The 21,566-nt window shown below is 31.4% G+C and overlaps 4 protein-coding genes and 3 long non-coding RNA genes across 10 annotated transcripts in view; 3 read left to right on the top strand and 4 right to left on the bottom strand.

Annotated features, from left to right (window-relative positions):
- The window catches only part of LOC128388194 (uncharacterized), a 36,869-nt gene extending 27,507 nt beyond the window's left edge, over positions 1-9,362 (top strand). For both annotated transcript variants that reach the window (XM_053347569.1, XM_053347568.1), the window contains 3 exons: positions 7,491-7,557; positions 7,964-8,221; positions 8,809-9,362. In XM_053347569.1, the coding sequence (XP_053203544.1) occupies positions 7,491-7,557; positions 7,964-8,221; positions 8,809-9,018 (535 nt within the window). In that variant the 3' untranslated portion in view covers positions 9,019-9,362. The remainder of the gene's footprint in view (positions 1-7,490; positions 7,558-7,963; positions 8,222-8,808) is intronic.
- On the bottom strand, positions 6,108-8,906 carry LOC128388196 (uncharacterized). 2 transcript variants are annotated; one of them, XR_008325230.1, is made up of 5 exons: positions 8,767-8,906; positions 8,501-8,649; positions 8,052-8,216; positions 7,338-7,593; positions 6,108-6,483 (listed from the first exon to the last, which is right to left on the bottom strand). It is a non-coding gene; the product is annotated as an uncharacterized LOC128388196 (long non-coding RNA). The 2 variants fall into 2 exon arrangements; XR_008325229.1 differs by having other exon boundaries at positions 6,108-7,593.
- LOC128388195 (uncharacterized) lies at positions 9,349-11,605 on the bottom strand. Of its 2 annotated transcripts, none has more exons than XR_008325228.1 (6): positions 11,408-11,605; positions 10,747-11,263; positions 10,389-10,676; positions 10,205-10,320; positions 9,983-10,099; positions 9,349-9,487 (listed from the first exon to the last, which is right to left on the bottom strand). It is a non-coding gene; the product is annotated as an uncharacterized LOC128388195 (long non-coding RNA). The 2 variants fall into 2 exon arrangements; XR_008325227.1 differs by having other exon boundaries at positions 10,747-11,191.
- Positions 11,606-11,803: 198 nt separating this feature from the next.
- LOC128388190 (uncharacterized) lies at positions 11,804-13,783 on the bottom strand. The gene has a single exon (XM_053347557.1). It carries the CDS (start codon positions 13,781-13,783, stop codon positions 11,804-11,806), a length of 1,980 nt encoding a protein of 659 aa, XP_053203532.1.
- A 400-nt stretch (positions 13,784-14,183) lies between these two features.
- LOC128388198 (uncharacterized) lies at positions 14,184-14,849 on the bottom strand. Its single transcript, XM_053347570.1, has 2 exons — positions 14,670-14,849; positions 14,184-14,603 (listed from the first exon to the last, which is right to left on the bottom strand). Exons 1-2 carry the CDS (start codon positions 14,679-14,681, stop codon positions 14,184-14,186), a joined length of 432 nt encoding a protein of 143 aa, XP_053203545.1. The 5' UTR covers positions 14,682-14,849.
- A 92-nt stretch (positions 14,850-14,941) lies between these two features.
- Positions 14,942-15,867, top strand: LOC128388277 (uncharacterized). The gene is made up of 2 exons (XR_008325233.1): positions 14,942-15,709; positions 15,805-15,867. It is a non-coding gene; the product is annotated as an uncharacterized LOC128388277 (long non-coding RNA).
- A 2,351-nt stretch (positions 15,868-18,218) lies between these two features.
- Positions 18,219-21,422, top strand: LOC128388264 (long-chain-fatty-acid--CoA ligase 4-like). Its single transcript, XM_053347656.1, has 3 exons — positions 18,219-18,599; positions 18,707-20,277; positions 20,360-21,422. Exons 1-3 carry the CDS (start codon positions 18,413-18,415, stop codon positions 20,756-20,758), a joined length of 2,157 nt encoding a protein of 718 aa, XP_053203631.1. The 5' UTR covers positions 18,219-18,412; the 3' UTR covers positions 20,759-21,422.
- The last annotated feature ends 144 nt before the right edge of the window (positions 21,423-21,566 follow it).

Raw genomic sequence — 21,566 nt, 5'->3', positions numbered from 1 at the left:
TCTGATAATCTTTTACAATCCATCCAATCTTCTAGTTGAAGAGAATGAGAAGTTGTAAAGTTCAATAGGAAATTTGATTCTACTCAGAATTTATTCATTTTTTCACCATGAAACAGATTGAATAATATCCAATTCTATAATTATTTCGAAGTTTGAATTTGCAGTTGAAGCTAAGAACTAATGAATGAAAATAATGAATCATAATCAGCATGAGAAATTGTAATTATCATGAAATCAAATAAATGAAATTTTGGAAAATAAAATAAATACTTTACATGAAATATACTCGGGACTCTAGGGATTAAACTTATCCCTTTCATAATCTAATCTGCTTACCTAATCCACTAATATCTTATCATCATGATGTGGATTCTGAAGCGATTCAGAAAACTCAAATTATCTACGGTGAAAATATAATAGAAAATGTTATCTTCTTTTTCCAAGATTTTTTTTTTCGTTCTCTTTTTTTTCTTTTTCCGTTAAATCGACCGATTCATGGAGGAAAATTTTTTTTTCTCCAAACATTGAACAGAATAAGAATACATATCAAGAACTCTATCAGAACTTTTTCCACCTTATCCCCATATTCGTATCTGATCGTAAGTTTATATCCTTACAATTGATTCAATTTCAAAGTTTATACGGTTGAAAATTTTCTGGATCAGAACCTGAAGCTTGAAATAGAATCAGTTTTTTCACTGAATAACTGTAAATACCCTGATTTAACAGGGTAACCGAAAGTTCAGTTAGGGTATATAAAATGTTCAAAGCTGACTTATGTTTCACCTCAATTGTTGAGCATACAAAATGATGAATATGAATATGAACAATTTAAAATGAGCTTATTTGTTATCCAAGCTCATCATTATCATCATTTTATTCAATCATGATAATAGTGAATACATGATGAACATGAAAATAATTCTGGAATGAAATTTTCACCACATTAGTTTGTAATCATTTCAAATTTAAGTTATCATTTGATACAACAGCAATTAAAGATAATTGCCTGTTGATTGCAAATCATCATTTCTTCAAATCAATTAACTTCTAATCAATCTTGTCAAATGTTAATTTAAATAATAAAATGATAACTTTAATCATCATTTAATATTATTTTTATATAAGATATTCATTCAAAATCTATTATCATGATTTATCTGATATGGAACTTTTTTTATTCCTTTTTTATCATGAAAAATGTTCATTCTTACCTTTTTCCTTCCTTCCTTCCGTACTTTTCATCTGTTTATCATCATTATCATCACGTTGACAATGAATCTGATAGTTTGGTAAATAAAGTGAGCATGAGAAGGGATAAAAAAGTTCTGACTGATAATTATCATGATATAACCGGTTGCCAATTTGCTTCAATGTTTCAATATGATGTTACTAATTAACTTTGATTCAAATGAATCATTATCATGCTTTCATGAATCATGAACCAATAGTATACACAATATCCCAGTGTAGATCATCAGAATCCTCATTATCAACAGTGCAAATTGCGTCACACTGCTGGGAGCATTTTCAACTACTATCATGAAAAAGGGGGGAAGTTCAGGTAGAAGGGAAAAAAACGATTCCAAAAAATATGAAGCTCATTTTTCATGGCTACCCCATAATCTACCCACTCTCAGTTGCCTGTAACAGTAAAGATACACCATGAAAATACTGAACACAGGGGAGAGAGAGAAGATGATGGCGGGAAAATGAGGATGTGAATGAGATTGAAGTCCATGGATAATATTTGATAGAAGAAAAAAAAACTTTTTTCTTTCTAAAATCCATAGTTATATGAATCTGCCCTCAGGTGGAATGAACTTTTTTCTCATCCTTTCTTAGTATCATCATGTAAATTCAGGGTAACATGTAATCAGATCATCAAAAGTTTAACATGAAATTGTATTGGATGAAGGTTAAACATTGGTAATAATATATTTCCCATCATTATTAAAATATAAGGTTAAATTTGATCCCTCATCTTATTGGATAATAAATATTAAATTTTTAAATTTTCTTTTCCATTTTATTATTAAATTAAATGTTTACATTATTAATTCTTGAATATCTCATAACATTTTTTACTCTCAAATGAAAAATTTCAAAAAAATTCTCAGGGTAGAAAACATTGGGAATGAAACTTTCAACTTGATGGAAGAGAACAAGAAAATATCATAATCTTTATGATCCTTCATCTTCATTACTCATCATGACTCTCATGAAATCAGAATTTCATTTAATTTTTCAACTTTTCTATTTTTGATTATCTTTCTCATCTCATCTGATGATCATTATTGACAATTTGTTTCAACACAAATTGTCAATTCTTTCAACAAAAGTGATCCTCATGTCTTTCACCTATTGATTGTATATTTAGACAAGGATTTGAAAGATATTTTCATGGTGAGTATTCATCATGATGGAAAATGATTCTTATCATTCTGAATGATGTTAAATGATGATGATGACAACTTTTATCCTCCATTTTTGAGCACATTTAAAAATTTCTGTATATGAAAGGATTAACATGATAACTTATTTTGACATTTGACAATCATGAATATTTTCACCAACATTTCGTAGCTCAACTTTGTTTTTCCTATTCTGTTTTTCAGCCTTTCACGATTACTACAAATTTTTTCAACTTTTCATGATAAAATTTTGCAAAACTTTCCTGAATTTCCTGATATAACATCATTGTCATTTCAACCTTAAATCCATTGTAGAGAGAACTATTTTTTTTTGGTGTTCCATTTTGTTTTCTCTCTCGTTTAGAATTACTTTTTCATTCTGTGTTCATGATAATAATAACAATACATGATACAGAATCATCATGAGTATGAATAATATCTGTATGTGAATGAATGGATTCAGATGAAAATCAAAGTTCTTTCCCTCGTAATAATAATAATATGAAATTGTGAATGAGAAAATGGAGAAAAAAACAATCACTCAGAGAATCATAGAACTTTTTCAAACGAAAATTCATATTCCATGAGAATTTCATACGAGAGAGAGAGAGAGCTCCCTTCTTATTCTATCTCATCATGTTGCTATTCTTTCAATTTTAAATTATCTCCATCACTCTGATTCTCTCCATTGTTCATTTTCATCATGATTACTGTTCAACCTTATTCATGGTTCATATTATCATGCTAATGATCATTATTATACTTCACTTGAACTCATCAGATCAATCATTTTTACCTGTCACCAAGTTTCAATCTGGATTCTGTTTCCATCAACATCTCAGTATAATAATGTAAATCATAACACTAATCATGTGTAATATTATCAAATAGTTACCATGAAAATGAGCAACAGAATGGGTAATTGGAAAGGGTGAAAAAAAAAGTTCTGACACCAAAAAGGTAATCAAGTTGAACAATCTCTCAAATCTAAACTGTTGACTATTGAATAACTGTTATAACAGTATTAATTGTAACCAATTAGTCAGTAAAACCAAAGCGGACTAATAATAAAAGAGTTTGCTATCAGGCCTGACATATAATTCAAGGTGAATTACCATGAAAATTGATTGTATTCGGAATCAGATTAATCGGTTTGATTGGTTTGCCACAGAAAAAAGTCTGATAACCAAGAGGGTAAAAAATGTTTCGTGTATCAATGGTGTGTAATATAAACACCAAAGGGAAAATGGAAGAGGTGGAGAAAAATGATGAAAGATTTATCTGAATTACAGAATCGACTGAGCTTTCAGAATTCTCAGGATTCTCTTTATATTCTTACAGATATAATGTTTCTTGTTATCAATTTTTTCCTCCTCCTTATTATTACTATTATATTATATTCTTGCTATCAAAATATTAGATGTTATTCTGAAGGGATTGATAATCAGTTGCACTTGAGGCAAACTTTTTGCACTTTACTGAGGTAGGTCAGTGGATTTTTTGTTTCTCTCTCACTCTAACAAAGGATTATTGCTTTTCTTTTATCATCTTCATCATCTATCTTTGCCTTTCTCTCTATTTACACTAATCCATCATAAGAACCTGGTTTTCTGACACAGAATTGATAGAATGATGAGAAAAAAGAGAAACATGAAATATATTATATACTAACAATGTGAAGATAATAATGATGATGATGATGATGATGATGAGAAGGAGGAGATGGAAGATGAGAATGTGAAGGTAATAGATGAAATGTCCAAAGTGATTCCTCTGAATCTTTTCCAGAATTCTGAGTGATCCATCCTTAAGTTTCACAATGGATTCAATTATTTTCCCTTTCAATTCAATATATTCAAATACAACAGGATTTCATTATCATGCTTATGGAGATGATAATGATTCATGATGAAGTTCATGTTTATCTCAATAACTATTATCTCAATCTTGAATCTTGGATGTTTTTTTTTCTCTTGTTTCTTCATCATCATCATGCTGATGATGTTGATGCACGTTGGCACTTGATTCTGTTTCTTACAACAATAATCTCAATGATTGATGGTCAATCAATTTCATCATCAAACGAGATCATCTTGAGATGTTTATACATCATGAGAGTGAAAATATTATATTTTTTTTTTCCTTTTTGCTTCAACTATTCTTGTCTTTTCCAATGTGTTTAATGTAGATCAATTTTCTCATCCTTTTCACCTTCATTCTTATTCAGTTTTATCCATGGTAAATAAGTATTTCCATTTCTCACCAAGACCTGATTTCATTGTTCCATGGATAATGATTAACTTCATTTCAATGTTGGATGAACTTTTTTTTCCTCTCTTGATATATTATTATAATATCTTGAAATCTTATTATCATTATGTGATATACTGTTTATGGTTTTGTGTATCAGCTGATTCTCAATTGTAAACCATTCAATGAAATCTCAGCAATTAAATACTTGCAACACAATCAGTTGATTGTGTTGTTTAGTTGATGAATCCTGAGTAAAGTGAAAAGGTTAAATCAATGATTGTCAATGTCTATTGTAAAGGTTATCTAATAACAGTAATCACAATAATGTAAAAGAAACAAAAAGGATGAGGATAAAGAGGAAAAGATGAAGAAAATGTTATCACAAGGATTGAGGATGATGTAAGAAAGTAAGATGATGATGATGATGAAGATGAAGATGATAAAGAGATGGACCAAAAGGAGGAAGAGGAGGAGATGGGTGATGTTAGGGAAGGAAATAAAGGTGAGAATGATGAATGGAAAAGACTTTGATTTATCTTCCTTTTATACAGAATTGGTTGTTAGTCTTTGACTGTTCGATGTCTTTGAGATTCTGATTGTTACCTGGGCATGAGATGAGCAAAGATGATGAAGAAAAGATAAAAGGAAGATAAAAGAAGAAAAACAAGGTAAACATCATGATTCGATTTAACGAATTCTCTGCTAATTTAGCTTCTTTTTCTTCTTCTTCTTCTTTCTCCTTTTCTTCTTCATCTTCATCTTATGTTTCCTTTGATTCCATTTTCTTCTCTCATCATCCTCATCACCATCATCTTCATCTTCTTCTTCATCATCATCAATTCTGTTTACCTATTTTTACCTTACTATTAACTCACATGAGAGACACCAAATACATAACCGAAATAATATTTGTACAAATGCCATCAAGAGAAAAGGTTCCAACATAAATTGAACAACAATCATGATAATTATCATGGTAGGTAATCAACTTATCTACCAATCAAACAGCAATTATTGAACCAGAATTAATTCTCAATTAATTTTTTTTTTCGCTGCCTAATCATGACAATTGGAATAACGAAATTCAATTTTTGTTTACGTCACATTTAATTCAGAACTTATCTCTTGTATATTTTTCTAGCTTCTTCTTATTCTTACTCTCAGGTAACATCATGAAAGATTCAGTTCAATTGAAACAGTTTTCCAAAATTCAAAATAAAATTGAATATCAAGGTGAACTTTTTTTCTTCACCACCAAACAATTTATCATGATAAATTCTGATCCAATATATTTCAATATAAATGTTAATCTACTAAAGGGAAGACACAATTTATGAGTGAAAGTTTTGCAAAAATTATTCAATATAAGAAAAAAAAAGTTCAATATTTTTCATCACCATGAAAATGGTTCATGATGAAAGATACAATTGAGAAAATGCCTTAGGGTAAATGAATCTTAATGTTAAAATATTGACAATAAATTATCATTGTTTCCGTTACAAGTTAATCATGAGAATGACAATAAACTGAACAGTGGAAAATGCTAACAATTAATTCAAAGTAAATAATCAATTGAAAATCAATCAAAAATTTGTTTATTTTTCGACATGTTGTATTGTTGAAATTTATCGTATTCGCATGACAATGAAACCGAAACACTGAATTTCTTTCAGGATGATTTCTTGCAATTGAAAGTTTTCTTCTTCAACGGTTCATCCGAACTCCGAGTTTTGTTTGTCTTCTTCCTTTTTTTTTCTCTCGGTTGTTGTTGCTTATTTCGTCTTCATGATCATCACCATCATCTTGGAATCTGCTGCTATTGGTGAGAAAAGAGAAAAATACTCAGCATGAAGCCATGAGAATAAAAAATAACACAGAAAGAAGAGCAAAGAATAAAGATAATATTCTAACTCCTTTTTTCTTATCTGTTCTGAAACGGTTCAGTTAAGTTCATGAGGACGATGGTGGAAATATTCAACTGAGAGAGAGAGAGAGAGAGAGAGAGAGAGAGTCTCATTGCTCATCAAGTTTCTCAATTCTCTTTCTCTGAACTTTCTTCTCTTCATCTTTGTTTTGCCTTTTCTTTTATCATCATCATCATCATCTCTCTTTATCATCTTCTGATTCTTTCTACTTGGATGATAAAAAAAGCTTATGCTGATGAATCTGATGAAAAGTGATATAAATATAAGCATAAATGAAAAAAGCTTTTGCTGGTTTATGCACATTGATTCATATTCATTGAATCAGAATTGATCTTCCAATCAGTTTCCAAATAATAATCAAAATAATACATTGACACTGAATTATGTCATTAATATTATCATGAATATTGACTTAATTCGGGTGATGAAGGAGTTTCCTAGTATATTCAGAATTTCATCATGATATTATTAACAATGGATTCGTTTTGAAAATTTTAATTCATTGGCTTCATGGTGAGAATTCATCTTCATTTTCATCTCTTTATATTTTCCTCTTTTGTCTTCACTTTGTTTCCTCATTTTCTTCATCATCGTCATGATAAACATTTATCTAGGTCAATGAATAACAAATTAGTTATTAATTAGAATCAGTTAATTCATTGATTTCCTTCATCTTGTCATTGCTCTTGGTTATTTTGTTATTGTATGGAGATGATAAATTAACTTAAGCTACAAATAAGATAACCTTGAAATCATGATAACATTTCAAGGTAGTGATTGATTATGAGTCATCTGGATTAATTAACCATGTTAATTAGCATTGAGAAAAAAAAACTAATCTTGTTTTCTCATCTTTATTTTTTTTTTCCTCCTCCTTAATCACTAATTAATTAATTAGTTGCTGGATGTCCATTGAAGGTGGAATGATGTTTTCCTTCATCGTGCCTGTTTCAATACTCATAATGGTGAGTTAATATGATCCAAGTTCCGTTAATTGTAACCTTAATAAATCAACAATTAGAAAAAACAAAATATTAGTCACATTGAATTATTAACCAGAAAACTTTGAGATCTCATCTCCATGGAAAACAAATTAAGCCTCAGAAAGTTAATTAAAATCGTCTCAGTCATGTAGCAACACAAGATTAATAAGGTTATCAAAAAAAATTAGAAATTAAAAGTTCAAATTAATTAAAATTACATTCGAATGACGGTAAACACTAGTGACACCTGTTGATTTTCAATGAAACTAAAGTTCGAAAAAAAGTTTTTCAACCAAAATGATAAACAAAAGATTCCAAATCTTAATCAAATTGTTATTAGCTGAAATTAACTAATTGGATGAAACTTTTTCTTCTCAATATTTTACAGAGCAATACGATTACCATGTTATTAATATTGAAACGATTTTTCGCTTACAAACCAATAACACACAAGATTGAAATCGAAAGAGTCGAACCTGCACTTCGATCGGGTGTCTCATTGTTACCATTTTTCGCAGTTAATTGGTTTCTAAGTGTTCTCGCCTTGGAAGATACAGCGACCGATATATTTCAATATCTATTTGCTTTTTGTAATCTAATTCAACATCTATTGGTTTTCCTGTTCCATTGTTATCAGCGACCTGAGGTAATGATAATTGAGAGAAACAAATTAACTCCAATTAGTTGGTAATAGTAAATTGATTGTATGAAAAGTGTAACAAGACAATTAATTTGATTAGATAGTTTTTTTTTCTCTATATCCTTTTGGGTAATCAGATCTAGAAGATTAATTATTAGGTTATTAAAATTAATTCGTCATCAACAATAAAAGTAAATACTGATCATGAGAGTTACTATTATTATCAAAGTAAATTGTAAACAATTTAGTATACACAATCTAATTATTATTGAAGCAATTAAATACCATCAATTCAATGTTAAGGCCACGGTTAATAGCTATTAACTTTGTTGATTAAAAACCATTTTTTGCCATATGATTAAATCGCTGGTTACAATCAATGAGAGATTAATTATCCACATGATTGAATAAGTATAAGATGAGTTAATTTGAATCTGGTATAAATAAACAATCAAATAATCAGCATCATAGATTAATTAGTTGATGGTAAAGTCACTTGACAATAACAATTTATCTTTGAAATAATATTATTATGGGTACGATGATCTTACCGAAGTTTAATTGTTATCGATTATTTTGACTCTTCAATTTAGATTTACCAACGATTTTCAATGTACTTTGCCTATGGAAATGGATCCAATCGAATAAGTAAATCGTCGTTAAAATCTAAGCGCAACTATTGGTGTTCAGGTCATTGTGCCACCGTTCCTCTGTTGATCTATTCCGACGATGGTTCAGCTCGTTTACATGATAATTGTTTCGATGATCCAACAATTGAGGCCTCACGATTTAAAGATCAATGAAAAGGGTTTCTTTTTGTACATCAAGTTTGACATTGGTACACAACTTAATTGGAAAGATTCAATTGATAATAATCAACGATTTAAACCATAATCATCTTCATTTCGTTATCTTCATCACCAAGGATCTCTCGTTAAATTGTTGATCATAATAGTTAACAGCAATTTAACATTTTTAATTCTGTTTGTCTCTCTCTCTCTCTCTCTCTCTCTCTCTCTCTTGCCTTGTATCTCTTCATTGTTGGAACCAAGGACAATTTAACATCTCTCTTTAATCAAATTATCAATAAGTTATTAGTTTAAATGTATAAACAGCAATTATTGTGAATAAAAATTCATGACAATTAGCTAATTTCTCAAGATTATCTTCCTCACTATCCTGGTTATTTCTTTCTCGTCCTTTTCTCATGTTGATTGTGATTCCAATTAATCATGTCCACAAATGATGACCATGAAAACGGATTAAATTTACCTGTGGAAATAAATAAAACGTTACAATTAATTGTACAAAATTCTTAATCATAATATTCACTTAATCAATGATAAAGAAATTAAATTCACTTGATAAAAATTATTTGGGCTCAATATCAAATTTGATTGTAATAATAGTAAAGAAAATCTTAAATCAATGAAGATTTCAAAATTAAGAAAGTTAATTACAATTGATGATCAAGTTTAATGTTAATTGATTGTAGTTTGATTATCATAAGGAAAAAAAATGATCTACAGACTGAATAGATAATTGTGATTGATTAAAGTGAAAAGTCAACGAATTGTCGTTTACGATCAAGTTAATTATAAGAAGTTTAGATAATCTAATTGTTGATAAAATACAATATTATCCAAATTAGGGTAATTATTAGGGAAAGAGGAAGATAATTAAATGTGAATATTAATTAATAAGAAATAAGAGAGAAAAGGGTTAATAGATTTACTGATTAGATTGAAGGGAAGATTATCTAGTTACCAATAATGATTAAGATTCCAAGTTAATTACACAATTAAGCTTCTGAATGGACCGATAGACTTTGTATTAAGAATTATTAAATCATGATTAAGATCCATGATCCATTGAGATTAATTTCTAGACAATAATGAGAGAGAAAAAAATATTACAATTAGTTGATTATTGAAGGAGATTGAAATTCATTTATAACTCTTGGCTGGTGAGGTGATGTAAAAATCATACCATTTGTAGTGTATGTTAATTGTCAACAATCAACGTTAATTGCTTGAGATCAGCACTTTTTTTCCTCATCTCTAAAATTGATCAGGTTATTCAGATTCTCGGTGTGATTAGTTTACCTAATAAATTGAATGGAAAGATATAAATAAATTAACATGAAAATCGTAATTACGATAAAGTTATTTACCTTTTCAGTGTTTCCTTTGAGATTGTAATTGTAATGACGATGATGATTAACTTAGTAAATAAGTTAAATTATCAATCTGAAAAAGAAAGAGTAAATTTTTCCTTCTAAAATTAACTAAACAAATATGATCACAGTGGAATCAGCTTAGTTTATCAATCCATTTGGAAATTTGTTTCCTCATTTGTGAATGTCATGGAGCCACAATCAAAACTGATTGTCAATAAATTAATTTCCCATTCAAGGTAATCAAGCAAACGAGGTTGGGAAAATAACAGGACAACAATGAGCCTAAAATTGAAAGGATAAGAAATTTTCAATATTAGTATTTAGATTGTAACAAATAAAAACAATGATTAACCTTTGACAATCGATACAAAGGTTGATTGTTTGACATGTAATCATATCGTTCAAGTTGATTGTTGTAACCTTTGGCCATTGAAAAGTAAGATTGTCATCTAAAAATCCACTGAGAGATGTTTGGTAAACAAAACAATTAAAAATTCTCATCACATTCGTCCAATTGAAATTACACGTGGATTATTAATCAACTAGAGATTTTCTCCTCTCTATTCTCCTTGTTGTTTATCCTTAATCACCACCATCACCGGAAATGATCACCATCTTAATGGGATACAATTTAATTCTTTTCCCCAACAAGACAATAACCGCTTCATTGTTTTTCTCTATATGTTTGTTATGAATGAAGAAAGTCCAAAGATCATTCAAATCAACTGATCAGGTTAAAGATTGTTGTCAATTAAAGAACCAGACAATTGCATGGATAACACGAGGATATCATCAATCTACCAGAAAGAGAGAGAGAGAGAGAGAGAGAGAGAGACAATTCAAGATAATTAACTGAATTAATAGTTAATCTATCAATAAGAAAAGAAGAGAAAAAAAATGAAAATATTAATAGAAAATAGGAAAACCCATTGGAAATTGTAACCACAATTAAACTTGTTCTCAATCTTGTAACTTAAACTTTGGAATTAAATTGATAACAAATGTGTACTTACAATATTAATCAATTGATGGGAAGAAAAATGAAAGAGAAACAAAAAAAATCACTTAATTAGATGAGAAAATTGATTAGCCGAAAACAAAAAGTAAATAAATCAAATTCAAACAATGAAAAGAGTTTAAGAAGTTCAAAAAAAGCGGTTAACCGTTAATGTCACCGAGACTGCGCATTAGTGGATCAGGTGAATTTTCAATTAATTAGACTAGATACCGAAGTCAGTCAGTTTTTAGCCAAGTAACTGACTGACGAGAAAATCAAGTGGCGGTCGACTAAAGTCGACTGAAGTCGACTCCTAATAATTTTCGACTAGAGTCGACTGGAGTCGATTTAAAAGCGCGGATTTCAAATTTTGAGGGGGTTTGAGGGGGATTTTTAATTAAAGTTTTTAAAATTAGTTAAAGTCGAATTTATCGCAATTTTTTGATACAAAATCAAAATTATCGTGAATGAAACAAATTTTACTCAATCTCTCAGGCTTGAGTTGGCATCTTTTCTTATTCAAGGTTAGGCCAGCGATTGAAAAAAGCCTTTCAACAGGAACACTTGTTGCTGGAATAGCGAGTAAAACAGTAGCAAGTTTGTACAATCTTGGCCAAGCGTCTTTCCTACGTCCCCAAAATTCCAAAACATCACTAGCGTCTTTTGATCGTAAATATGAGTCAATCTCAAGATCAAACGCAGAGCTTTCACTAGGGTTCGACGAAAATCTTTTTGCAAGTTGAGTTAAAACACCATCACATTCAGTTTCACAATCGGTGGTTATTGGATCCTCATCCTGATCATCAAAATTCATCGAGTTGTAATACTCTTTTATAAGACCATGTTTTGTTTTAAAACTTTCAAAGCAATAATCGTTGATTATATCAAGATTTTTGAACTTTGGATCAAGTAATGCAGCAACAATCACCAGCTCTGTGATTGGGAACCTTGATTCAAAGTGTTTAAGCATTTCTTTTTTGCATAAAACGATGTGAGGATCATTGTCAACTTGATCCATCAGAATGGCCTTTAAATGGCAATGTAAAACAGCAGCCTTATTGATCGTAGGAACTTTTTCTGCACACAGTAAATCAACCGAAGACTTAAACTCAGCAAGAAACTTAACAAGAGCTGTCATCAAATTTAAATCTTTCTTCGAAAGAATGAGCTCGAATCTATCGATCTCACCAAGTAAATGATTAATCGCTGATTGATTCCTTATCATTGAATCAGTCATTGTTAGCAAAGAATGCCATCGGGTGGGACAAAAAACTTTTAGAGTTGAATTCTGTGATCGTGGGTTTGTACTTGAATGAACAAAATCTGTAGAACTTATCTCAATCTCATCGCCAATTTCATCAAAATTCATCGGGAAAATATCATCTTCGTCCGGTTGAAGCGACTCTTCTCGATTTTCTTCAAGAACTTCATCTTCTAGATTTAGAAAATCATTTGGTGATGCTGGAACTACAGATTCATTGTAAGCGGCTACATCTGCATTTTTAAATCGAAGAGCTGAATGTATTTCTTTCATTTTAGTGAAAATGTTGAGTAAATCAGGAACTTTTTTGAATCCATCTACAGTGATAAGGTTATGGATTCCATGGCCGATGCATGAATGAGATTTTCCGTTATTTATTCGGCAAGCTGCAACAACATTTGCACCACAGTCTCGTACAATGTATGCAGATTCAATATCGACTTTGTACTCTTCACAGAGTTTTTTCAGCTTATTGTAAATGTTTATCGCAGTGTGAGATTCAGGGAATGCCACAGTGCCAAGATTGAGGTGAACAGTCTCTAAACTTTTGATAAAATGAATAGTAACACCCAAATACTTCATTCGCCGGAGGCTATCTGTCCATAAATCCATCGCGAGGGCGACGTTCTTCTTGCGAATCAAAGGTTTGACACAAGACCTGACAAGATTGAAAACCCTTGGCAATCCGTGTTGAGAAATAGTCCTGCAGCTAGGGATATCACGCTCGTCCTTGACAATTTTATTTTTAATTAAAAACCTTTTGAATCCTTTACCTTCAACCTTTTGGAACGGTAACAGATCCAGGCTAAACCATAGACTTATGTCGTTTGTCAAATGCAATTTACGTTCCTTGAAACCCATTCTACATCCTGCAAAGACTGCTGTGTTGAATGTGTTCCTACTTTCCATGACAGCCTGAATTCGGTGAACCGTTGCCAGATGTGTTGACATATTTGAAATTGCAGTTGTACTTTTGTATCTCGTTACCTTTTCTAGAGTGGAGCAAGCGGACAATTCTCTCTCAAAGCAAAGTTCACAAAAGTAGTGATCTGGATTAATTTCTTTACCATAATGATCATGAACAGTTCCGAAATATGACCACGTTGGAGACCTCTTTTTAGGCTTGACCATTTTCTTAAACTTGCAGTTTGTCAGCTTACAATGGAAGAATAATCATTAGTCAATTAACTTAAATTTTATGATTACTTTTAACTTACTTGGATTTCCATCACTTGTTTGAAAAGAGTACAATATATTTGTTTTGATTAAAAAAGAGTCACATTAACTTAATAAATTAGAAGAAGTTGATTCAAATCACAATTTAAAACACAAATCTCGAATCAGATGAGAATAATTACCCATCAGACGTGAGTAAAACTAAGAAAATGATTGGTTAATAAAACCCCCTCAAACCCCCTCAAACCCCCTCAAACCCCCTCAGTATTTGATTTTCGCGCTCATAGAAATTAATGGCAAAAATTTCGAAAAATTAAGCATTTATAAAAAAGTTTATTGATTGTTTATACAAGTATCATTTCCGATGGCTGATCGGAATCAATTCTTTTACAGAATCTACTAAAAGATTGGGTTCAGCTTGTTTTCTTAGTTTACAACTTGGTGGTATATTTATACTACCATCGCCATTTTTTGTGCCATTTAAATGCCTATTAGCATTATCCCTTCTTTGAGGAAAAGGTTTACCACAATAAGGGCACTTCCAGGTAATGGTTCCTCTTTTTTTCCTTCTTAATTCCAATGTTTGGTCACTTATTTCTTCTTCGGTGAAGCAGTTTACATCTCTTTCGGCATCTTCTAAGGGTTCATCTTCATCGTAGCAGGTTACATCCGATGGTTTTGCATACCATGAGCATGTCACTTTTTCATAAAGTCTTCCATCAATAGTGGTTTGGTGGATCCTTTCGACAGGCCATTCCAAATTACCAGTTTTCACCTGTTAGTTAAAAACATTAATAAAATGATAAGAATAATATCCGATCAAATCAATTGGTTCACTTACCCTTTTTGACATTTTAAAACACTGAACTTATGTTTGTTTATTGTTGGTAAAACACAAAAAACGCTGAGTAAAAAATTTAAAAAACAACTGACAACTTGTGAGTCAAAGTGAAAGTGAAAGCATGTGCTTTTAAGCTAGCTTAAGTCGACTTGAGTCGACTGACTGACAGTCGAGTCAGTCATTTCCAAAGTAACTTCGACTCAGTCGATTTAATTGTGACTGACTGACTGACTGAATCGACTGACTTCGGTATCTAAATTAGACTAATCAAATTTTCATCTCTGATCAAACAATGATCATACTATTTACAATTAACTCTTAATTCTTAATCCTAATATCGAACCATAATCTATTCTCTACTTATTATATCATCAGCTGTGCTTTCCCTCTGTCATGTTGTCATCACACTAGTTCAATGTTTATGTTTATCAGTTTCATTTTTTTCCCTCTCTCTCTCTCATTTATTACAACCCAACAAGTTAATTGTTACAATGAATCACAATTATTGGTGAATCATTTTCAGCTCTTATTGTTATTAATTCAACCTCAATTAATCGTTTTCTCTTTCTTTATTTACATAGGAGGGTATAAATCGGAGATAGAGAGAGAGAGATGTAAACATGTACCATGAAAACAAACAACCACCTTGATCGGAAGAAGTCATTAGCTTTGTGAAGCCTAATGAGTACAAATTTTGTTGCTTTTAATTTTCTTTTCGCTTCTTAATTGTTGATATGCTTTAAGCCAAAATCAGGTGATGATCAGCCTTCATTTCACTTGTTGTTGTCTCTTACTGATTGACCTTTAAAGCCATTTACAGTTACACTTGGAGAAAAACAAGTTTCGATAATCATTTTGAATGGTAACATTATCATCGTTGGATAAAGTCTCACTCACTCTCTCTCTCTCTTTTAATTAAGACAGAAATGATTAATTGATCCAAAATAATCAAAGTTAACAATAACAATCGACGTCGTTGGCAATGGAAAAACACTAATGATTATTGCACGAATATATTGGCAAAGATGATGAAGATAATGGTAACAATTAGATATCATTCCAATTAGAAATGATAAACAATTCTAATGACAAATCCTTCATTAATTTTTTCCTCTCTTTTTTTCTGATTGATTAGATTTCCTATTAACATTTGATTGTGATTAATCAATTCCACAGAAAATACACCAGACAATTGTCATCGACGTTTCTTTTTTTTCGTTGATCCTTTTTAACAATCGTCATCATCATCAATTCAACGACAATTAACTTAATCACATTGATTTCTGAGGTAACCTGCGTGATTTTTTTTCCTTTGATTTAATAATAATCATAATGATTATTATTATATAAGAACAATTGTTTTTTACCACTTGAATAGTATTACCAATACAGAAAAGGGTAAGAAAAAAAATCAAAAACAAACCTAACAATTAAGAAAATTTTCCAAATGATTAAATCACAAAGAGAATCAATTTTCGATGAGAATCAAAATCACAACCTTGATTGTCTCATCAATTGAAATGATTAACAAATTCGTATTAATCAAACAGCCTTGTGAAAACAAAAAAGTCTTAACAACAATTAAGAAAAACTTTTACAAACTGAATTAGAATAATTAACAAAAAAGGTAAGTTAATTGTCTACAATATTGTTGAAAATTGACTAACAATCAGTGAACCAAATTGAATGTTATCCAATGAATATCCGCTGAAAACGGAAAATGACAACAATTAAGATTAACCTCTAATTCTTAATCAATTGTTAAGCTATTTTTCTGTCCATAAGATGATTAAATTAAATTTAATTCCATTACTTTATTGGCTGATTATCGTTGATCATATTAACTAAATTACAGTAAATTCCCTTTACCTTTAAATTGACAATTTACAAATGAGGAAAAAAAAAGGTTAATAAAAATTGATTGTTGCTCTTTGTATTTACTAAATTTTGATTACGATTTCAAGATAATCCCTTTTGATTGCAAATTGACTGGAAACAATCAATTATCAACCACACAGACAATCAGGTTAATTAATAAGTTGATTGTTTTACTTGAATAGAAAAGTTAATCAATAGTAACAGAGGTAAGAAGTTGATCAATAATTGATTGTTGTAGCATCTTGCAAGTAGAAATTAAATTAAATCAACTAGAATTGTAAAGAATGAGTTGATCACAATTAAAGATTCTAAACATTATGATTAACTTTTTCTTTTGAAAGAAAAAAAAATTAACGTAAACAAACTCGAAAGTTACAAAAGTTACTGTCCAATTGTAATTATATACAATTAACTCAAGGCCTTAAATTTTGTTTAGTTAATTGTTGCTCGTTGATTGTTTCCAATTCACTCGATTTAGAGTATAAGCCTTACAATTGTTGATTGTTTATCAATAATCACGATGATGATGACATGATGATGGTAATTGAGTATTTCCGAGTAACCAGAAAACACTTTTCCCATTTTCCTTCTCAATTACCAATAACCAGAAATGATTAATCAGAATTAAACCAATCTAGGATTTCCTCTGATTCTTATTCAGGATTTTGGGTATTCCTCTTGAATTTAGGTAACCAGTTTATCCTCACAGGTGATGTTGATGAAGGGAGAATCGGAGTATGTGAGAGAGAGAGAGAGAGAGACTCGAATGTTCTGATGAAACTGGTGATTCTCAGATTCCCTGAAGGCTGTTATGTGTATATTGAACTTGTGATGATGATGAAAGATAGAAAACAAGTTGACTCATCTACGTAGGTTAACATGAAGTTACTTAATTTAAGTAATGTATGTTACGTATATGATGACGTTTCACTTTCTTTCTTTCTCTCTCTCTCTCCCGCCTAAAAAGATGATGAAAGTGAAGATGTAAACATTGATTCTTTTTGGTCAAGCTAATCTGGTGCGAGAGGTAAACAGGTTAATAAAGGTTTCATCGTGATAAACAAATGGAAGAAATGAAAGAGAGAGAGAGAGAGAGAGAGAGAGAGAGAGAGAGAGAGAGAGAGAGAGAGAGAGAGAGGACAAGATCAAATACCAGAAACACCAAACAGTTTATGGAGCAATGATTACGACGACAACAATTAACATGATTTGGTTTCTCTCAACTTTCTCCATCAATAAATCGCTGGTTTAACCATGATAATCACCAGCAAAATTGATATTTTAAGCCAACCGGTGATAAGCTTAAAGGGAGAGAGCAAGAGAGGAAAAACCATCAACATCCGCTTCCTATGATCTACATTATGAATAATCAAGACCAATTGTTGGAGGTGTTGCCCAGTGACGATTGTGATGGTCACTGATCAACATGATGACAGAGAGAAATAAAGAAAGAAAGGAAAAAGAGAAAGAGAATGAATTAATCGGATAAAAACAAACATAAGGTTAACTGAGATGATTTTCTGTTATGATGACGAGGATGAAGATAAAATAAAAAGAAAGAGAAAAAGAAAGAGTCTCTTTCTTTTCTCTCTTTGAGGCGGTGGCTTAAATCACGTGTTCTTTTCTTCCCCTTCACTTTTTTCCCTTAAAACTGGTGATCTCTTGGTGGCTTCATATTGATGCTTTCAGAAAATGAATTTACTTCATTCAAACATTTGAGATAAAAAAGTTGATTATCATTTATTATTATTTCTTATTAATCTGTCAATTTACCTTTTATTTTGTTCAACAATCAACTGATTCTAGTTAAAGTTTATTCTTTTAGAAAATTCTATCCAACCTGTTAACCCCTTCAAATTATCATCATGTCCAACGAAAACATGACTGATTCTCTTGGTGTATCAATCGCCCTGGGCATGATTAAAACAGTGGTTTGTGCCTACGATTTGATGACCCTTCCCATTTACACTGTTACCCAACAACCTTGGCTACGAAATCAATCCAAAAATAAAATCAGAGCCAAACCAGTTAAAGAAAATAATTGTTATTCAGGTAATGAGACTTTAATTTTGAAAATTTTGATTCTCTTAGATTATCAACATTCTGACGTTTTGTTTTTTTTTCTTTTTCGGGATTGTGACCTTATATTTGAATTTTAGAATGGAAAAGAGTTGAATCTCCTCCCGATCATGATATATTACATGCGGAGACCATTGATTCATTGTTCATGACAACATGTGACAAATATGGAGATCGAAAGTGTCTTGGTTTTCGTGAAACTTTCGGTGAAGAAGATGAGAAACAACCTGATGGAAGAACTTTTAAAAAATTGATTCAAGGAGATTTCAAATGGTTTTCATATAATGAAGTTAATCAAAGAATCAATGATGTTGCTCGTGGTTTATTCTTGAGTGACCTTAAACCCGGTGAACCGGTCATGATCTTTGCCGAGACAAGGTTAGAATGGTTTGTCAGTGCAATGGCAGCATTTAGACTCGGTGCAAGCATTGCCACCTTGTATGCCACTCTTGGATTCGAGGCTCTAGTGCATGGAATCAACGAGACTGAAGTTTCACATTTAATCACAACTCATGATCTTCTACCAAAAATCAAATCTATCGTGAATAAACTGCCTCATCTTAAGAAAATCATCTACATCGAAGGTGTCAAGAAACCAGATCTTAGTGGTTTTGGATCAATTGAGTTGATCTCAATGACCCAAGTGGAAATGAATGGATCGTCAACTAAACAAAATATTCAATTCGAACCACGAAAACCTGATGATCAAGCTGTCATCATGTACACATCAGGATCAACAGGTATCCCTAAAGGTGTTGTCATCACACATAAAAATATTCTTGGAACCATGAAGGGATTTTATGCTTTTGCTCACACTTTGACCCCCGATAATGTCTACATGGCCTACCTTCCATTGGCTCATGTTCTTGAATTAACTGCTGAAAGTTTTTTCATCTCAATGGGTATTCCAATCGGTTATTCATCTCCACACACCATGACCGATAAATCAACTGCAGTTAAAAAAGGCTGCAAAGGAGATGCGTCTGTACTTCAACCAACTGTCATGGCCGCAGTTCCATTGGTCTTAGATCGTATCAAAAAAGCCGTCACAGAAAATATTGATTCCCAAGGGCCTTTTATGAAGGGACTCTTCCGATTTGCCCTTGAGTACAAACAATATTGGGTTAAAAATGGATTCCAAACTCCTCTTCTCAACAAAATCATCTTCAATAAGATTAGAGCCATGGTCGGTGGTAAAATTCAATACATGGTAGTCGGAAGTGCTCCTCTTGCTCCCGATACTTTTGATTTCATCAGAAATACTTTGAATGTGATTCTCATCGCCGGATATGGATTGACGGAAACTGCCGCAGGTGGTACCGTCATGGATTTCGACGATTTCAGTGTAGGTCGAGCGGGTCCTCCTCTTTATGGACTTTCGGTCAAACTATCTGATTGGGATGAAGGTAATTATCATCCTCGAGACAAACCAAATCCACGAGGTGAAGTCATCATCGGCGGTGATTGTGTGACCGCGGGTTATTTTAAGAATCCGACAATGACGGAAGAATTTTACAAAGTGGAAGATGGAAAAAGGTGGTTTTACACAGGTGATATTGGAGAAATTTATCCTGATGGAACAATCAAATTAATCGACCGTAAAAAAGATTTGGTTAAACTTCAATATGGAGAATATATTTCACTTGGAAAGGTAAGTTCTCTCTCTCTCTCTCTCTCTCTCTCTCTCTCTCTCTCTCATATTAACTCATATTTTGTTTTTTTTCTCTATCTAGGTTGAAACTGAATTGAAGTTATGTCCGATTGTTGATAATATTTGCGTCTATGGTGATTCTTATCACGATTATTTGATAGCAATTGTTGTTCCAAACGAAAAGGGTCTTCGCAATTTAGCAAAAACACTTGACAGGGAACATCTAAGTCATTCACAACTCTGTAAAGATCCTGTTATATTGGAAGTGGTTAAGAAAGCACTTTCTGACCGAGCAACTCAAGTTAAATTGAATCGAACCGAAAGACCTGCAAAAATCTTACTCGTTGACGACGAGTGGACACCTGACAGTGGCCTGGTAACTGCAGCGATGAAGATTCGTCGGAAAAATATTCAAGAACGTTACATTAATGAGATTAATAGAATTTACAAAACTCCAGTTTCTGGTGTTCAATCAGCTTAATTTTTTTCAATAATTTAAATGTATTAGTTTGTTCTCACCTCTAACATCTTTCTTTCCTCTCAACCACTTCTCCAATCATCTTCATCATCCTTAATCATCATTTGTATCATCTTCAGGTCATTGTAACTACACACCAACTACACTCAAAGCAACTCTTTACACTTTTCTCAATTCCTTTGGTGCTAAACAAAATCCTGATTTCGTCATCACTTCTTACTAATAGTTATCATCATGATGATCTTTTGGTGATAAGTTATTTCTCTTGTTAATTCTGTATGATTAATTGTAAAATCTCACAAGTTTAACGTTAATTTCCTAAAATTTTTCCTTCAAATCAAAAATTCAAATACCAAACTTCATCAACAAAACATCCACCATAAAGAAAACACCAACATGCAGGATCAATTTAATTAGCATGTAAAACTTTTTAAAGAAACAATTTAATTTGTAACATATGATATGTAATTTAATTAGCTTTGTTTTATTAATTTATGTTGTTCAAATGGTTGTAAACACTATTTATGAAGAGATATCGAGTGTTGATTAACTCTCTCTTCTCAAATTGATTGTAATTGCAGCTCATTGCGACTCCTTATTATGATTGGGAAACACTCAAAAAATCAATGAATTTGTGATTATAAAATAAATCAATTGATTAATTTAACATTCAAAAGTCTAAATCAATTCACCTCCAAATTTAATCATTAAAATGTTGATCTGCTCTTATTTTCATTCGCGTCGCAACTTGATCATTTTTAATTAATTATGAAGAGCCAATTGTTGATCAAGTTACGTTTACAGAAAATCA

The sequence above is a fragment of the Panonychus citri genome, unplaced genomic scaffold (genome assembly GCF_014898815.1).
Source record: "Panonychus citri isolate SS breed McGregor unplaced genomic scaffold, ASM1489881v1 Contig00096, whole genome shotgun sequence".
NCBI classification, from domain to species: Eukaryota; Metazoa; Arthropoda; class Arachnida; order Trombidiformes; family Tetranychidae; genus Panonychus; species Panonychus citri.
This window is presented reverse-complemented; position numbering and strand designations above follow the sequence as displayed.